General features: G+C 41.6%; 1 protein-coding gene across 1 annotated transcript in view; it reads left to right on the top strand.

Annotated features, from left to right (window-relative positions):
• The window catches only part of LOC146992575 (uncharacterized), a 103628-nt gene that overhangs the window by 26970 nt on the left and 61600 nt on the right, over positions 1-15058 (top strand). The window contains exons 14-20 of the mRNA XM_085788121.1: positions 202-375; positions 1364-1537; positions 2970-3143; positions 4556-4729; positions 7331-7504; positions 11688-11861; positions 14440-14613. Of these exons, the coding sequence (XP_085644247.1) occupies positions 202-375; positions 1364-1537; positions 2970-3143; positions 4556-4729; positions 7331-7504; positions 11688-11861; positions 14440-14613 (1218 nt within the window). The remainder of the gene's footprint in view (positions 1-201; positions 376-1363; positions 1538-2969; positions 3144-4555; positions 4730-7330; positions 7505-11687; positions 11862-14439; positions 14614-15058) is intronic.

Genomic DNA, 15058 nt, shown 5'->3' with positions numbered 1-15058 from the left:
GCCAGTCAAAGAATTTCACGGTGCGCGCGGAGGCTCATAAATGTAGTGTGAAAACACTTTGCTTTTCCAAAACTACTCTTACAAGTACAGTTTATCCAAAAAGTTACTCAAGTAATTGTAACGGTGTAAATGTAGCGTTTTCCTACCCACCTCTGACCAGGACCAAGAATTAATGTTGTACTGCTTTTATTCTTTCTTCAGATTGGAGAACTGCAGCTTGTCAGAGATCAGCTGTTCTTCTCTGGGCTCAGCTCTGAAGTCCAACCCCTCCCACCTGAGACACCTGGACCTGAGCAACAACGACCTGCAGGATTCAGACCTGAAGGATCTGAGTGGTTTTCTGGAGAGTCCAGACTGTAGACTGGAGACTCTGAGGTCAGACTCTGTTTTATTTCTGTGCTCAGATGAATGTGATGTGAAAGTTGTGTTGACACTGAGCTGCAGACATGAGGCTGATATTAGACTGATCCACACTGAGGGTCGTCATGGTGACGTCTGTTTTCTTCTTCTCTGGTTTTAGTCCAGTCTCTGTTTCTCTTCACATTTCACCTCCACTACAGAAACACATGTAATGTGTCAGACTATAACTGATCTATAATCAATAGCTGGTGGCTCCTCCTCTTTCCTGAGGCTCTGTGATGTAGTGAAATATTCAAAGCCAACATGTCATTAGAGCTGGTGTTGCCATGGATCTGCTGGATGGATTCAGTCTGGATCCACAGGGTCCTGACTCCATTGGATTTGATTCAGTCAGAGATATTTCACTGACAGTTTCTATTTGTTTGGATATGAATGAGATTCTCAGAGAACTGAAGCTGTAAATTGTTCCTCTGACCTGCTGCATTATTACAAACATTAATGTTCATCATTCATTTATTTTATTTTATTTCATCATGTGTAGAATAAAAACCCATTGGCTCTTTGTCCAGGTGACACCAGCAGCTCTACACCTGAACTCACCTGAACACATCTGGTTGTGTCAGACACAGGAGTGTTAATCAACCTCAGCTTTTATGAGTCCATACTGGATTATTCATGTGAAAAGTGATTTTAATGGGTGAACAGATTTTTCCCTCCAGCCCAACATCCCATAATAACAAGTTGTGTGTGTGCTGGTTTCAGCTCTTTGAAGAATTTGGAGCAGGTTCAATGTTTGAAGCAGCAGCAGCTTCTCATGAATATTAATGAGCTGTTTTCTCTCTATGTGACTGTTTAACCTGCTTCCTGTTGCTTCACATGTTGGACTTTAATTTTCTAAACTTGTTCTTTCTGAAGCTTCTTCAGCTCTGAACAGATGATGAGACACTGAACGCTGTCAACAAGGAGCTTTGTCCTCAACTCACTGCTTTTATTCTTTAATCAGATTGGAGAACTGCAGTTTGTCAGAGATCAGCTGTTCTTCTCTGGGCTCAGCTCTGAAGTCCAACCCCTCCCACCTGAGAGAACTGGACCTGGACAACAACAAGCTGCAGGATTCAGACCTGAAGGATCTGAGTGGTTTTCTGGAGAGTCCAGACTGTAGACTGGAGACTCTGAGGTCAGACTCTGTTTTATTTCTGTGCTCAGATGAATGTGATGTGAAAGTTGTGTTGACACTGAGCTGCAGACATGAGGCTGATATTAGACTGATCCACACTGAGGGTCGTCATGGTGACGGCTCTGTGATGTTTGTAGTGAAATATTCAAAGCCAACATGTCATTAGAGCTGGTGTTGCCATGGATCTGCTGGATGGATTCAGTCTGGATCCACAGGGTCCTGACTCCATTGGATTTGATTCAGTCAGAGATATTTCACTGACAGTTTCTATTTGTTTGGATATGATACCCTATGGAGGTTATTGTCTATCGTCTTAAATGTTTATCGTTTTTAAATGTCTGATTGTAATTTTATTTAATTAAGTGTCATGGGACTACGCATGGAAATTAGCTCCTAGCTAAATCCGACATATTTACTGCAATTAATTGTTGTTTTTTTGTATGTTCATGAATATGTGAGGTCCCATTTCAAATAAACCTTTAAATAAAAAAATAGAATGAGATTTCTCAGAGAACTGAAGCTGTAAATTGTTCCTCTGACCTGCTGCATTGTTACAAACATTAAAGGTGCAATATGTAAGAATGTGGCCAAAAACGGTTACTGCAGTCAAATTCAAAACACAGCGATCTCATTTTTTCTCCCAGTCGTAGCGGCAGCTCAGTGGAAGCAGACTGAGGCTGAAATGCCACTGACGCCGCCGTGACTGGGAGAGAGGGCTAGGTGGCGCAACATGCAAACACGTAAATTCAAAACAGAGAATAATAGAATAAAAAGCAGTTTGCTCTTTGTCCAGGTGACACCAGCAGCTCTACACCTGAACTCACCTGAACACATCTGGTTGTGTCAGACACAGGAGTGTTAAACATCAACCTCAGCTTTTATGAGTCCATACTGGATTATTCATGTGAAAAGTGATTTTAATGGGAGAACAGATTTTTTCCCTCCAGCCCAACATCCCATAATAGCAAGTTGTGTGTGCTAGTTTCATCTCTTTGAAGAAGTTGGAGCAGGTTCAATGTGTGAAGTCAGTCAGCAGGTTTTTCTGTCTCTGAGCTTCATCAGCTGCTTCATTCAACATGTGTTTCTATCACATGTTTGTTGTCTTTGAAAACTTGAGCATCATCAGTAAATCTCTGATCAATGTGGCTGCACAACATGAGTTTGTCTGGATGGAGCCACAGGTGGAGCTGACAGGTGAAGAGGTGGAGTCACTGCATCTGTGTTGAAGCAGCAGCAGCTTCTCATGAATATTAATGAGCTGTTTTCTCTCTATGTCACTGTTTAACCTGCTTCCTGTTGCTTCAGATGTTGGACTTTGATTTTCTAAACTTGTTCTTTCTGAAGCTTCTTCAGCTCTGAACAGATGATGAGACACTGAACGCTGTCAACAAGGAGCTTTGTCCTCAACTCACTGCTTTTATTCTTTATTCAGATTGAAGAGCTGCAGGTTGTCAGAGATCAGCTGTTCTTCTCTGGGCTCAGCTCTGAAGTCCAACCCCTCCCACCTGAGACACCTGTACCTGGGCTGGAACAACCTGCAGGATTCAGGAGTGAAGGATCTGAGTGGTTTTCTGGAGAGTCCAGACTGTAGACTGGAGACTCTGAGGTCAGTTCACTGACTGTTACTGTTGTAGATCTTAGATCTTTGATCCACAACTGAACCTGATTGATCTTCACTCAGAACTTGAATCATTGACTTTGATGTCATGAATGAAGGACGTTTGAAATAGTTGTCTCATGTTTCCAGTTGTTCTTCTCTCTCACTGACAATGACTCTTCACTTTCAGCTCATTTCACTCAGTCCTCATCAATAATGTCTGTTCACTTCACTTCAACCTTCAGGGGGCGCTGTCACAAACACATGTTAGACTGCTCTGTGGTGTTAGACCAGTCTTCATTTTGTTCACAGAGATGATCTGAATCTGATCTTAAAGTCAGAGCGTTTGACTCAGATAAAGACTGACTGGTCTGAAGCATCACATCAGATGTGGGTGGGTGGGGTTTGTCCACAGGTTTGTGTTCAGTTGAATGTGTGTAGTTTTAGTTTCCTGAGACCAGGACCAGAGGTGGGTAGAGAGTAGCCAAAAGTTTTACTCATGTAACGGTATTGTTACCTTTATAATAATATTACTCAAGTAAAAATAAAAAGAAGTCATCCAAATATTTACTTGAGTAAGAGTAAGAAAGTACTTGGTTAAAAAACTACTCCAGTACTGAGTAACTAACGGCTGCTGAGTAACCTTTTATTTGTTAAAGCAGAAGTAAGCGGAATGTTTGTGTTAAAGCAGAAGTAAGCGATATTTTTCTGTTAATATAAGTCTTAAATAGTTGTATCTTCCGACAGCAATCACTTCTATAGAGTGTTTGGTCTGAAACACGGGTCTGTCAGTCACTCTGCTCTGCTCTGTGATGTTTGTAGTGAAATATTCAAAGCCAACATGTCATTAGAGCTGGTGTTGCCATGGATCTGCTGGATGGATTCAGTCTGGATCCACAGGGTCCTGACTTCATTGGATTTGATTCAGTCAGAGATATTTCACTGACAGTTTCTATTTGTTTGGATATGAATGAGATTCTCAGAGAACTGAAGCTGTAAATTGTTCCTCTGACCTGCTGCATTGTTACAAACATTAATGTTCATCATTCATTTATATTATTTCATCATCTGTAGAATAAAAACCAGTTGGCTCTTTTGTTCAGATGACACCAGCAGCTCTACACCTGAACTCACCTGAACACATCTGGTTGTGTCAGACACAGGAGTGTTAAACATCAACCTCAGCTTTTATGAGTCCATACTGGATTAGTCTGTCTTGCGCCAGTCAAAGAATTTCACGGTGCGCGCGGAGGCTCATAAATGTAGTGTGAAAACACTTTGCTTTTCCAAAACTACTCTTACAAGTACAGTTTATCCAAAAAGTTACTCAAGTAAATGTAACAGAGTAAATGTAGCGTTTTCCTACCCACCTCTGACCAGGACCAAGAATTAATGTTGTACTGCTTTTATTCTTTCTTCAGATTGGAGAACTGCAGCTTGTCAGAGATCAGCTGTTCTTCTCTGGGCTCAGCTCTGAAGTCCAACCCCTCCCACCTGAGACACCTGGACCTGAGCAACAACGACCTGCAGGATTCAGACCTGAAGGATCTGAGTGGTTTTCTGGAGAGTCCAGACTGTAGACTGGAGACTCTGAGGTCAGACTCTGTTTTATTTCTGTGCTCAGATGAATGTGATGTGAAAGTTGTGTTGACACTGAGCTGCAGACATGAGGCTGATATTAGACTGATCCACACTGAGGGTCGTCATGGTGACGTCTGTTTTTTTCTTCTCTGGTTTTAGTCCAGTCTCTGTTTCTCTTCACATTTCACCTCCACTACAGAAACACATGTAATGTGTCAGATAATAACTGATCCCTAATCAATAGCTGGTGGCTCCACCTCTTTTCCTGAGGCTCTGTGATGTAGTGAAATATTCAAAGCCAACATGTCATTAGAGCTGGTGTTGCCATGGATCTGCTGGATGGATTCAGTTTGGATCCACAGGGTCCTGACTCCATTGGATTTGATTCAGTCAGAGATATTTCACTGACAGTTTCTATTTGTTTGGATATGAATGAGATTCTCAGAGAACTGAAGCTGTAAATTGTTCCTCTGACCTGCTGCATTATTACAAACATTAATGTTCATCATTCATTTATTTTATTTTATTTCATCATGTGTAGAATAAAAACCCATTGGCTCTTTGTCCAGGTGACACCAGCAGCTCTACACCTGAACTCACCTGAACACATCTGGTTGTGTCAGACACAGGAGTGTTAAACATCAACCTCAGCTTTTATGAGTCCATACTGGATTATTCATGTGAAAAGTGATTTTAATGGGTGAACAGATTTTTCCCTCCAGCCCAACATCCCATAATAACAAGTTGTGTGTGTGCTGGTTTCAGCTCTTTGAAGAATTTGGAGCAGGTTCAATGTTTGAAGCAGCAGCAGCTTCTCATGAATATTAATGAGCTGTTTTCTCTCTATGTGACTGTTTAACCTGCTTCCTGTTGCTTCACATGTTGGACTTTAATTTTCTAAACTTGTTCTTTCTGAAGCTTCTTCAGCTCTGAACAGATGATGAGACACTGAACGCTGTCAACAAGGAGCTTTGTCCTCAACTCACTGCTTTTATTCTTTAATCAGATTGGAGAACTGCAGTTTGTCAGAGATCAGCTGTTCTTCTCTGGGCTCAGCTCTGAAGTCCAACCCCTCCCACCTGAGACACCTGGACCTGGACAACAACAAGCTGCAGGATTCAGACCTGAAGGATCTGAGTGGTTTTCTGGAGAGTCCAGACTGTAGACTGGAGACTCTGAGGTCAGACTCTGTTTTATTTCTGTGCTCAGATGAATGTGATGTGAAAGTTGTGTTGACACTGAGCTGCAGACATGAGGCTGATATTAGACTGATCCACACTGAGGGTCGTCATGGTGACGGCTCTGTGATGTTTGTAGTGAAATATTCAAAGCCAACATGTCATTAGAGCTGGTGTTGCCATGGATCTGCTGGATGGATTCAGTCTGGATCCACAGGGTCCTGACTCCATTGGATTTGATTCAGTCAGAGATATTTCACTGACAGTTTCTATTTGTTTGGATATGATACCCTATGGAGGTTATTGTCTATCGTCTTAAATGTTTATCGTTTTTAAATGTCTGATTGTAATTTTATTTAATTAAGTGCCATGGGACTACGGATGGAAATTAGCTCCCAGCTAAATCCGACATATTTACTGCAATTAAATGTTGTGTTTTCTTGTATGTTCATGAATATGTGAGGTCCCATTTCAAATAAACCTTTAAATAAATAAATAGAATGAGATTCTCAGAGAACTGAAGCTGTAAATTGTTCCTCTGACCTGCTGCATTGTTACAAACATTAAAGGTGCAATATGTAAGAATGTGGCCAAAAACGGTTACTGCAGTCAAATTCAAAACACAGCGATCTCATTTTTTCTCCCAGTCGTAGCGGCAGCTCAGTGGAAGCAGACTGAGGCTGAAATGCCACTGACGCCGCCGTGACTGGGAGAGAGGGCTAGGTGGCGCAACATGCAAACACGTAAATTCAAAACAGAGAATAATAGAATAAAAAGCAGTTTGCTCTTTGTCCAGGTGACACCAGCAGCTCTACACCTGAACTCACCTGAACACATCTGGTTGTGTCAGACACAGGAGTGTTAAACATCAACCTCAGCTTTTATGAGTCCATACTGGATTATTCATGTGAAAAGTGATTTTAATGGGAGAACAGATTTTTTTTCCCTCCAGCCCAACATCCCATAATAGCAAGTTGTGTGTGCTAGTTTCATCTCTTTGAAGAAGTTGGAGCAGGTTCAATGTGTGAAGTCAGTCAGCAGGTTTTTCTGTCTCTGAGCTTCATCAGCTGCTTCATTCAACATGTGTTTCTATCACATGTTTGTTGTCTTTGAAAACTTGAGCATCATCAGTAAATCTCTGATCAATGTGGCTGCACAACATGAGTTTGTCTGGATGGAGCCACAGGTGGAGCTGACAGGTGAAGAGGTGGAGTCACTGCATCTGTGTTGAAGCAGCAGCAGCTTCTCATGAATATTAATGAGCTGTTTTCTCTCTATGTCACTGTTTAACCTGCTTCCTGTTGCTTCAGATGTTGGACTTTGATTTTCTAAACTTGTTCTTTCTGAAGCTTCTTCAGCTCTGAACAGATGATGAGACACTGAACGCTGTCAACAAGGAGCTTTGTCCTCAACTCACTGCTTTTATTCTTTATTCAGATTGAAGAGCTGCAGGTTGTCAGAGATCAGCTGTTCTTCTCTGGGCTCAGCTCTGAAGTCCAACCCCTCCCACCTGAGACACCTGTACCTGGGCTGGAACAACCTGCAGGATTCAGGAGTGAAGGATCTGAGTGGTTTTCTGGAGAGTCCAGACTGTAGACTGGAGACTCTGAGGTCAGTTCACTGACTGTTACTGTTGTAGATCTTAGATCTTTGATCCACAACTGAACCTGATTGATCTTCACTCAGAACTTGAATCATTGACTTTGATGTCATGAATGAAGGACGTTTGAAATAGTTGTCTCATGTTTCCAGTTGTTCTTCTCTCTCACTGACAATGACTCTTCACTTTCAGCTCATTTCACTCAGTCCTCATCAATAATGTCTGTTCACTTCACTTCAACCTTCAGGGGGCGCTGTCACAAACACATGTTAGACTGCTCTGTGGTGTTAGACCAGTCTTCATTTTGTTCACAGAGATGATCTGAATCTGATCTTAAAGTCAGAGCGTTTGACTCAGATAAAGACTGACTGGTCTGAAGCATCACATCAGATGTGGGTGGGTGGGGTTTGTCCACAGGTTTGTGTTCAGTTGAATGTGTGTAGTTTTAGTTTCCTGAGACCAGGACCAGAGGTGGGTAGAGAGTAGCCAAAAGTTTTACTCATGTAACGGTATTGTTACCTTTATAATAATATTACTCAAGTAAAAATAAAAAGAAGTCATCCAAATATTTACTTGAGTAAGAGTAAGAAAGTACTTGGTTAAAAAACTACTCCAGTACTGAGTAACTAACGGCTGCTGAGTAACCTTTTATTTGTTAAAGCAGAAGTAAGCGGAATGTTTGTGTTAAAGCAGAAGTAAGCGATATTTTTCTGTTAATATAAGTCTTAAATAGTTGTATCTTCCGACAGCAATCACTTCTATAGAGTGTTTGGTCTGAAACACGGGTCTGTCAGTCACTCTGCTCTGCTCTGTGATGTTTGTAGTGAAATATTCAAAGCCAACATGTCATTAGAGCTGGTGTTGCCATGGATCTGCTGGATGGATTCAGTCTGGATCCACAGGGTCCTGACTTCATTGGATTTGATTCAGTCAGAGATATTTCACTGACAGTTTCTATTTGTTTGGATATGAATGAGATTCTCAGAGAACTGAAGCTGTAAATTGTTCCTCTGACCTGCTGCATTGTTACAAACATTAATGTTCATCATTCATTTATATTATTTCATCATCTGTAGAATAAAAACCAGTTGGCTCTTTTGTTCAGATGACACCAGCAGCTCTACACCTGAACTCACCTGAACACATCTGGTTGTGTCAGACACAGGAGTGTTAAACATCAACCTCAGCTTTTATGAGTCCATACTGGATTAGTCTGTCTTGCGCCAGTCAAAGAATTTCACGGTGCGCGCGGAGGCTCATAAATGTAGTGTGAAAACACTTTGCTTTTCCAAAACTACTCTTACAAGTACAGTTTATCCAAAAAGTTACTCAAGTAATTGTAACGGTGTAAATGTAGCGTTTTCCTACCCACCTCTGACCAGGACCAAGAATTAATGTTGTACTGCTTTTATTCTTTCTTCAGATTGGAGAACTGCAGCTTGTCAGAGATCAGCTGTTCTTCTCTGGGCTCAGCTCTGAAGTCCAACCCCTCCCACCTGAGACACCTGGACCTGAGCAACAACGACCTGCAGGATTCAGACCTGAAGGATCTGAGTGGTTTTCTGGAGAGTCCAGACTGTAGACTGGAGACTCTGAGGTCAGACTCTGTTTTATTTCTGTGCTCAGATGAATGTGATGTGAAAGTTGTGTTGACACTGAGCTGCAGACATGAGGCTGATATTAGACTGATCCACACTGAGGGTCGTCATGGTGACGTCTGTTTTCTTCTTCTCTGGTTTTAGTCCAGTCTCTGTTTCTCTTCACATTTCACCTCCACTACAGAAACACCTGTAATGTGTCAGACTATAACTGATCTATAATCAATAGCTGGTGGCTCCTCCTCTTTCCTGAGGCTCTGTGATGTAGTGAAATATTCAAAGCCAACATGTCATTAGAGCTGGTGTTGCCATGGATCTGCTGGATGGATTCAGTCTGGATCCACAGGGTCCTGACTCCATTGGATTTGATTCAGTCAGAGATATTTCACTGACAGTTTCTATTTGTTTGGATATGAATGAGATTCTCAGAGAACTGAAGCTGTAAATTGTTCCTCTGACCTGCTGCATTATTACAAACATTAATGTTCATCATTCATTTATTTTATTTTATTTCATCATGTGTAGAATAAAAACCCATTGGCTCTTTGTCCAGGTGACACCAGCAGCTCTACACCTGAACTCACCTGAACACATCTGGTTGTGTCAGACACAGGAGTGTTAATCAACCTCAGCTTTTATGAGTCCATACTGGATTATTCATGTGAAAAGTGATTTTAATGGGTGAACAGATTTTTCCCTCCAGCCCAACATCCCATAATAACAAGTTGTGTGTGTGCTGGTTTCAGCTCTTTGAAGAATTTGGAGCAGGTTCAATGTTTGAAGCAGCAGCAGCTTCTCATGAATATTAATGAGCTGTTTTCTCTCTATGTGACTGTTTAACCTGCTTCCTGTTGCTTCACATGTTGGACTTTAATTTTCTAAACTTGTTCTTTCTGAAGCTTCTTCAGCTCTGAACAGATGATGAGACACTGAACGCTGTCAACAAGGAGCTTTGTCCTCAACTCACTGCTTTTATTCTTTAATCAGATTGGAGAACTGCAGTTTGTCAGAGATCAGCTGTTCTTCTCTGGGCTCAGCTCTGAAGTCCAACCCCTCCCACCTGAGACACCTGGACCTGGACAACAACAAGCTGCAGGATTCAGACCTGAAGGATCTGAGTGGTTTTCTGGAGAGTCCAGACTGTAGACTGGAGACTCTGAGGTCAGACTCTGTTTTATTTCTGTGCTCAGATGAATGTGATGTGAAAGTTGTGTTGACACTGAGCTGCAGACATTAGGCTGATATTAGACTGATCCACACTGAGGGTCGTCATGGTGACGGCTCTGTGATGTTTGTAGTGAAATATTCAAAGCCAACATGTCATTAGAGCTGGTGTTGCCATGGATCTGCTGGATGGATTCAGTCTGGATCCACAGGGTCCTGACTCCATTGGATTTGATTCAGTCAGAGATATTTCACTGACAGTTTCTATTTGTTTGGATATGATACCCTATGGAGGTTATTGTCTATCGTCTTAAATGTTTATCGTTTTTAAATGTCTGATTGTAATTTTATTTAATTAAGTGCCATGGGACTACGGATGGAAATTAGCTCCCAGCTAAATCCGACATATTTACTGCAATTAAATGTTGTGTTTTCTTGTATGTTCATGAATATGTGAGGTCCCATTTCAAATAAACCTTTAAATAAATAAATAGAATGAGATTCTCAGAGAACTGAAGCTGTAAATTGTTCCTCTGACCTGCTGCATTGTTACAAACATTAAAGGTGCAATATGTAAGAATGTGGCCAAAAACGGTTACTGCAGTCAAATTCAAAACACAGCGATCTCATTTTTTCTCCCAGTCGTAGCGGCAGCTCAGTGGAAGCAGACTGAGGCTGAAATGCCACTGACGCCGCCGTGACTGGGAGAGAGGGCTAGGTGGCGCAACATGCAAACACGTAAATTCAAAACAGAGAATAATAGAATAAAAAGCAGTTTGCTCTTTGTCCAGGTGACACCAGCAGCTCTACACCTGAACTCACCTGAACACATCTGGTTGTGTCAGACACAGGAGTGTTAAACATCAACCTCAGCTTTTATGAGTCCATACTGGATTATTCATGTGAAAAGTGATTTTAATGGGAGAACAGATTTTTTTTCCCTCCAGCCCAACATCCCATAATAGCAAGTTGTGTGTGCTAGTTTCACCTCTTTGAAGAAGTTGGAGCAGGTTCAATGTGTGAAGTCAGTCAGCAGGTTTTTCTGTCTCTGAGCTTCATCAGCTGCTTCATTCAACATGTGTTTCTATCACATGTTTGTTGTCTTTGAAAACTTGAGCATCATCAGTAAATCTCTGATCAATGTGGCTGCACAACATGAGTTTGTCTGGATGGAGCCACAGGTGGAGCTGACAGGTGAAGAGGTGGAGTCACTGCATCTGTGTTGAAGCAGCAGCAGCTTCTCATGAATATTAATGAGCTGTTTTCTCTCTATGTCACTGTTTAACCTGCTTCCTGTTGCTTCAGATGTTGGACTTTGATTTTCTAAACTTGTTCTTTCTGAAGCTTCTTCAGCTCTAAACAGATGATGAGACACTGAACGCTGTCAACAAGGAGCTTTGTCCTCAACTCACTGCTTTTATTCTTTATTCAGATTGAAGAGCTGCAGGTTGTCAGAGATCAGCTGTTCTTCTCTGGGCTCAGCTCTGAAGTCCAACCCCTCCCACCTGAGACACCTGTACCTGGGCTGGAACAACCTGCAGGATTCAGGAGTGAAGGATCTGAGTGGTTTTCTGGAGAGTCCAGACTGTAGACTGGAGACTCTGAGGTCAGTTCACTGACTGTTACTGTTGTAGATCTTAGATCTTTGATCCACAACTGAACCTGATTGATCTTCACTCAGAACTTGAATCATTGACTTTGATGTCATGAATGAAGGACGTTTGAAATAGTTGTCTCATGTTTCCAGTTGTTCTTCTCTCTCACTGACAATGACTCTTCACTTTCAGCTCATTTCACTCAGTCCTCATCAATAATGTCTGTTCACTTCACTTCAACCTTCAGGGGGCGCTGTCACAAACACATGTTAGACTGCTCTGTGGTGTTAGACCAGTCTTCATTTTGTTCACAGAGATGATCTGAATCTGATCTTAAAGTCAGAGCGTTTGACTCAGATAAAGACTGACTGGTCTGAAGCATCACATCAGATGTGGGTGGGTGGGGTTTGTCCACAGGTTTGTGTTCAGTTGAATGTGTGTAGTTTTAGTTTCCTGAGACCAGGACCAGAGGTGGGTAGAGAGTAGCCAAAAGTTTTACTCATGTAACGGTATTGTTACCTTTATAATAATATTACTCAAGTAAAAATAAAAAGAAGTCATCCAAATATTTACTTGAGTAAGAGTAAGAAAGTACTTGGTTAAAAAACTACTCCAGTACTGAGTAACTAACGGCTGCTGAGTAACCTTTTATTTGTTAAAGCAGAAGTAAGCGGAATGTTTGTGTTAAAGCAGAAGTAAGCGATATTTTTCTGTTAATATAAGTCTTAAATAGTTGTATCTTCCGACAGCAATCACTTCTATAGAGTGTTTGGTCTGAAACACGGGTCTGTCAGTCACTCTGCTCTGCTCTGTGATGTTTGTAGTGAAATATTCAAAGCCAACATGTCATTAGAGCTGGTGTTGCCATGGATCTGCTGGATGGATTCAGTCTGGATCCACAGGGTCCTGACTTCATTGGATTTGATTCAGTCAGAGATATTTCACTGACAGTTTCTATTTGTTTGGATATGAATGAGATTCTCAGAGAACTGAAGCTGTAAATTGTTCCTCTGACCTGCTGCATTGTTACAAACATTAATGTTCATCATTCATTTATATTATTTCATCATCTGTAGAATAAAAACCAGTTGGCTCTTTTGTTCAGATGACACCAGCAGCTCTACACCTGAACTCACCTGAACACATCTGGTTGTGTCAGACACAGGAGTGTTAAACATCAACCTCAGCTTTTATGAGTCCATACTGGATTAGTCTGTCTTGCGCCAGTCAAAGAATTTCACGGTGCGCGCGGAGGCTCATAAATGTAGTGTGAAAACACTTTGCTTTTCCAAAACTACTCTTACAAGTACAGTTTATCCAAAAAGTTACTCAAGTAAATGTAACAGAGTAAATGTAGCGTTTTCCTACCCACCTCTGACCAGGACCAAGAATTAATGTTGTACTGCTTTTATTCTTTCTTCAGATTGGAGAACTGCAGCTTGTCAGAGATCAGCTGTTCTTCTCTGGGCTCAGCTCTGAAGTCCAACCCCTCCCACCTGAGACACCTGGACCTGAGCAACAACGACCTGCAGGATTCAGACCTGAAGGATCTGAGTGGTTTTCTGGAGAGTCCAGACTGTAGACTGGAGACTCTGAGGTCAGACTCTGTTTTATTTCTGTGCTCAGATGAATGTGATGTGAAAGTTGTGTTGACACTGAGCTGCAGACATGAGGCTGATATTAGACTGATCCACACTGAGGGTCGTCATGGTGACGTCTGTTTTCTTCTTCTCTGGTTTTAGTCCAGTCTCTGTTTCTCTTCACATTTCACCTCCACTACAGAAACACATGTAATGTGTCAGACAATCACTGATCTATAATCAATAGCTGGTGGCTCCTCCTCTTTCCTGAGGCTCTGTGATGTAGTGAAATATTCGAAGCCAACATGTCATTAGAGCTGGTGTTGCCATGGATCTGCTGGATGGATTCAGTTTGGATCCACAGGGTCCTGACTCCATTGGATTTGATTCAGTCAGAGATATTTCACTGACAGTTTCTATTTGTTTGGATATGAATGAGATTCTCAGAGAACTGAAGCTGTAAATTGTTCCTCTGACCTGCTGCATTATTACAAACATTAATGTTCATCATTCATTTATTTTATTTTATTTCATCATGTGTAGAATAAAAACCCATTGGCTCTTTGTCCAGGTGACACCAGCAGCTCTACACCTGAACTCACCTGAACACATCTGGTTGTGTCAGACACAGGAGTGTTAAACATCAACCTCAGCTTTTATGAGTCCATACTGGATTATTCATGTGAAAAGTGATTTTAATGGGTGAACAGATTTTTCCCTCCAGCCCAACATCCCATAATAACAAGTTGTGTGTGTGCTGGTTTCAGCTCTTTGAAGAATTTGGAGCAGGTTCAATGTTTGAAGCAGCAGCAGCTTCTCATGAATATTAATGAGCTGTTTTCTCTCTATGTGACTGTTTAAACCTGCTTCCTGTTGCTTCACATGTTGGACTTTAATTTTCTAAACTTGTTCTTTCTGAAGCTTCTTCAGCTCTGAACAGATGATGAGACACTGAACGCTGTCAACAAGGAGCTTTGTCCTCAACTCACTGCTTTTATTCTTTAATCAGATTGGAGAACTGCAGTTTGTCAGAGATCAGCTGTTCTTCTCTGGGCTCAGCTCTGAAGTCCAACCCCTCCCACCTGAGAGAACTGGACCTGGACAACAACAAGCTGCAGGATTCAGACCTGAAGGATCTGAGTGGTTTTCTGGAGAGTCCAGACTGTAGACTGGAGACTCTGAGGTCAGACTCTGTTTTATTTCTGTGCTCAGATGAATGTGATGTGAAAGTTGTGTTGACACTGAGCTGCAGACATGAGGCTGATATTAGACTGATCCACACTGAGGGTCGTCATGGTGACGGCTCTGTGATGTTTGTAGTGAAATATTCAAAGCCAACATGTCATTAGAGCTGGTGTTGCCATGGATCTGCTGGATGGATTCAGTCTGGATCCACAGGGTCCTGACTCCATTGGATTTGATTCAGTCAGAGATATTTCACTGACAGTTTCTATTTGTTTGGATATGAATGAGATTCTCAGAGAACTGAAGCTGTAAATTGTTCCTCTGACCTGCTGCATTGTTACAAACATTAATGTTCATCATTCATTTATTGTATTTCATCATGTGTAGAATAAAAACCAGTTGGCTCTTTGTCCAGGTGACACCAGCAGCTCTACACCTGAACT

Source organism: Trachurus japonicus, chromosome 1, assembly GCF_045865225.1.
Source record: "Trachurus japonicus isolate A0001 chromosome 1, Traja_1.0".
Lineage (NCBI taxonomy): Eukaryota > Metazoa > Chordata > Actinopteri > Carangiformes > Carangidae > Trachurus > Trachurus japonicus.
The sequence above is the reverse complement of the archived record's forward strand: the minus strand, read 5'-3'. Positions and strand labels throughout refer to the sequence as shown.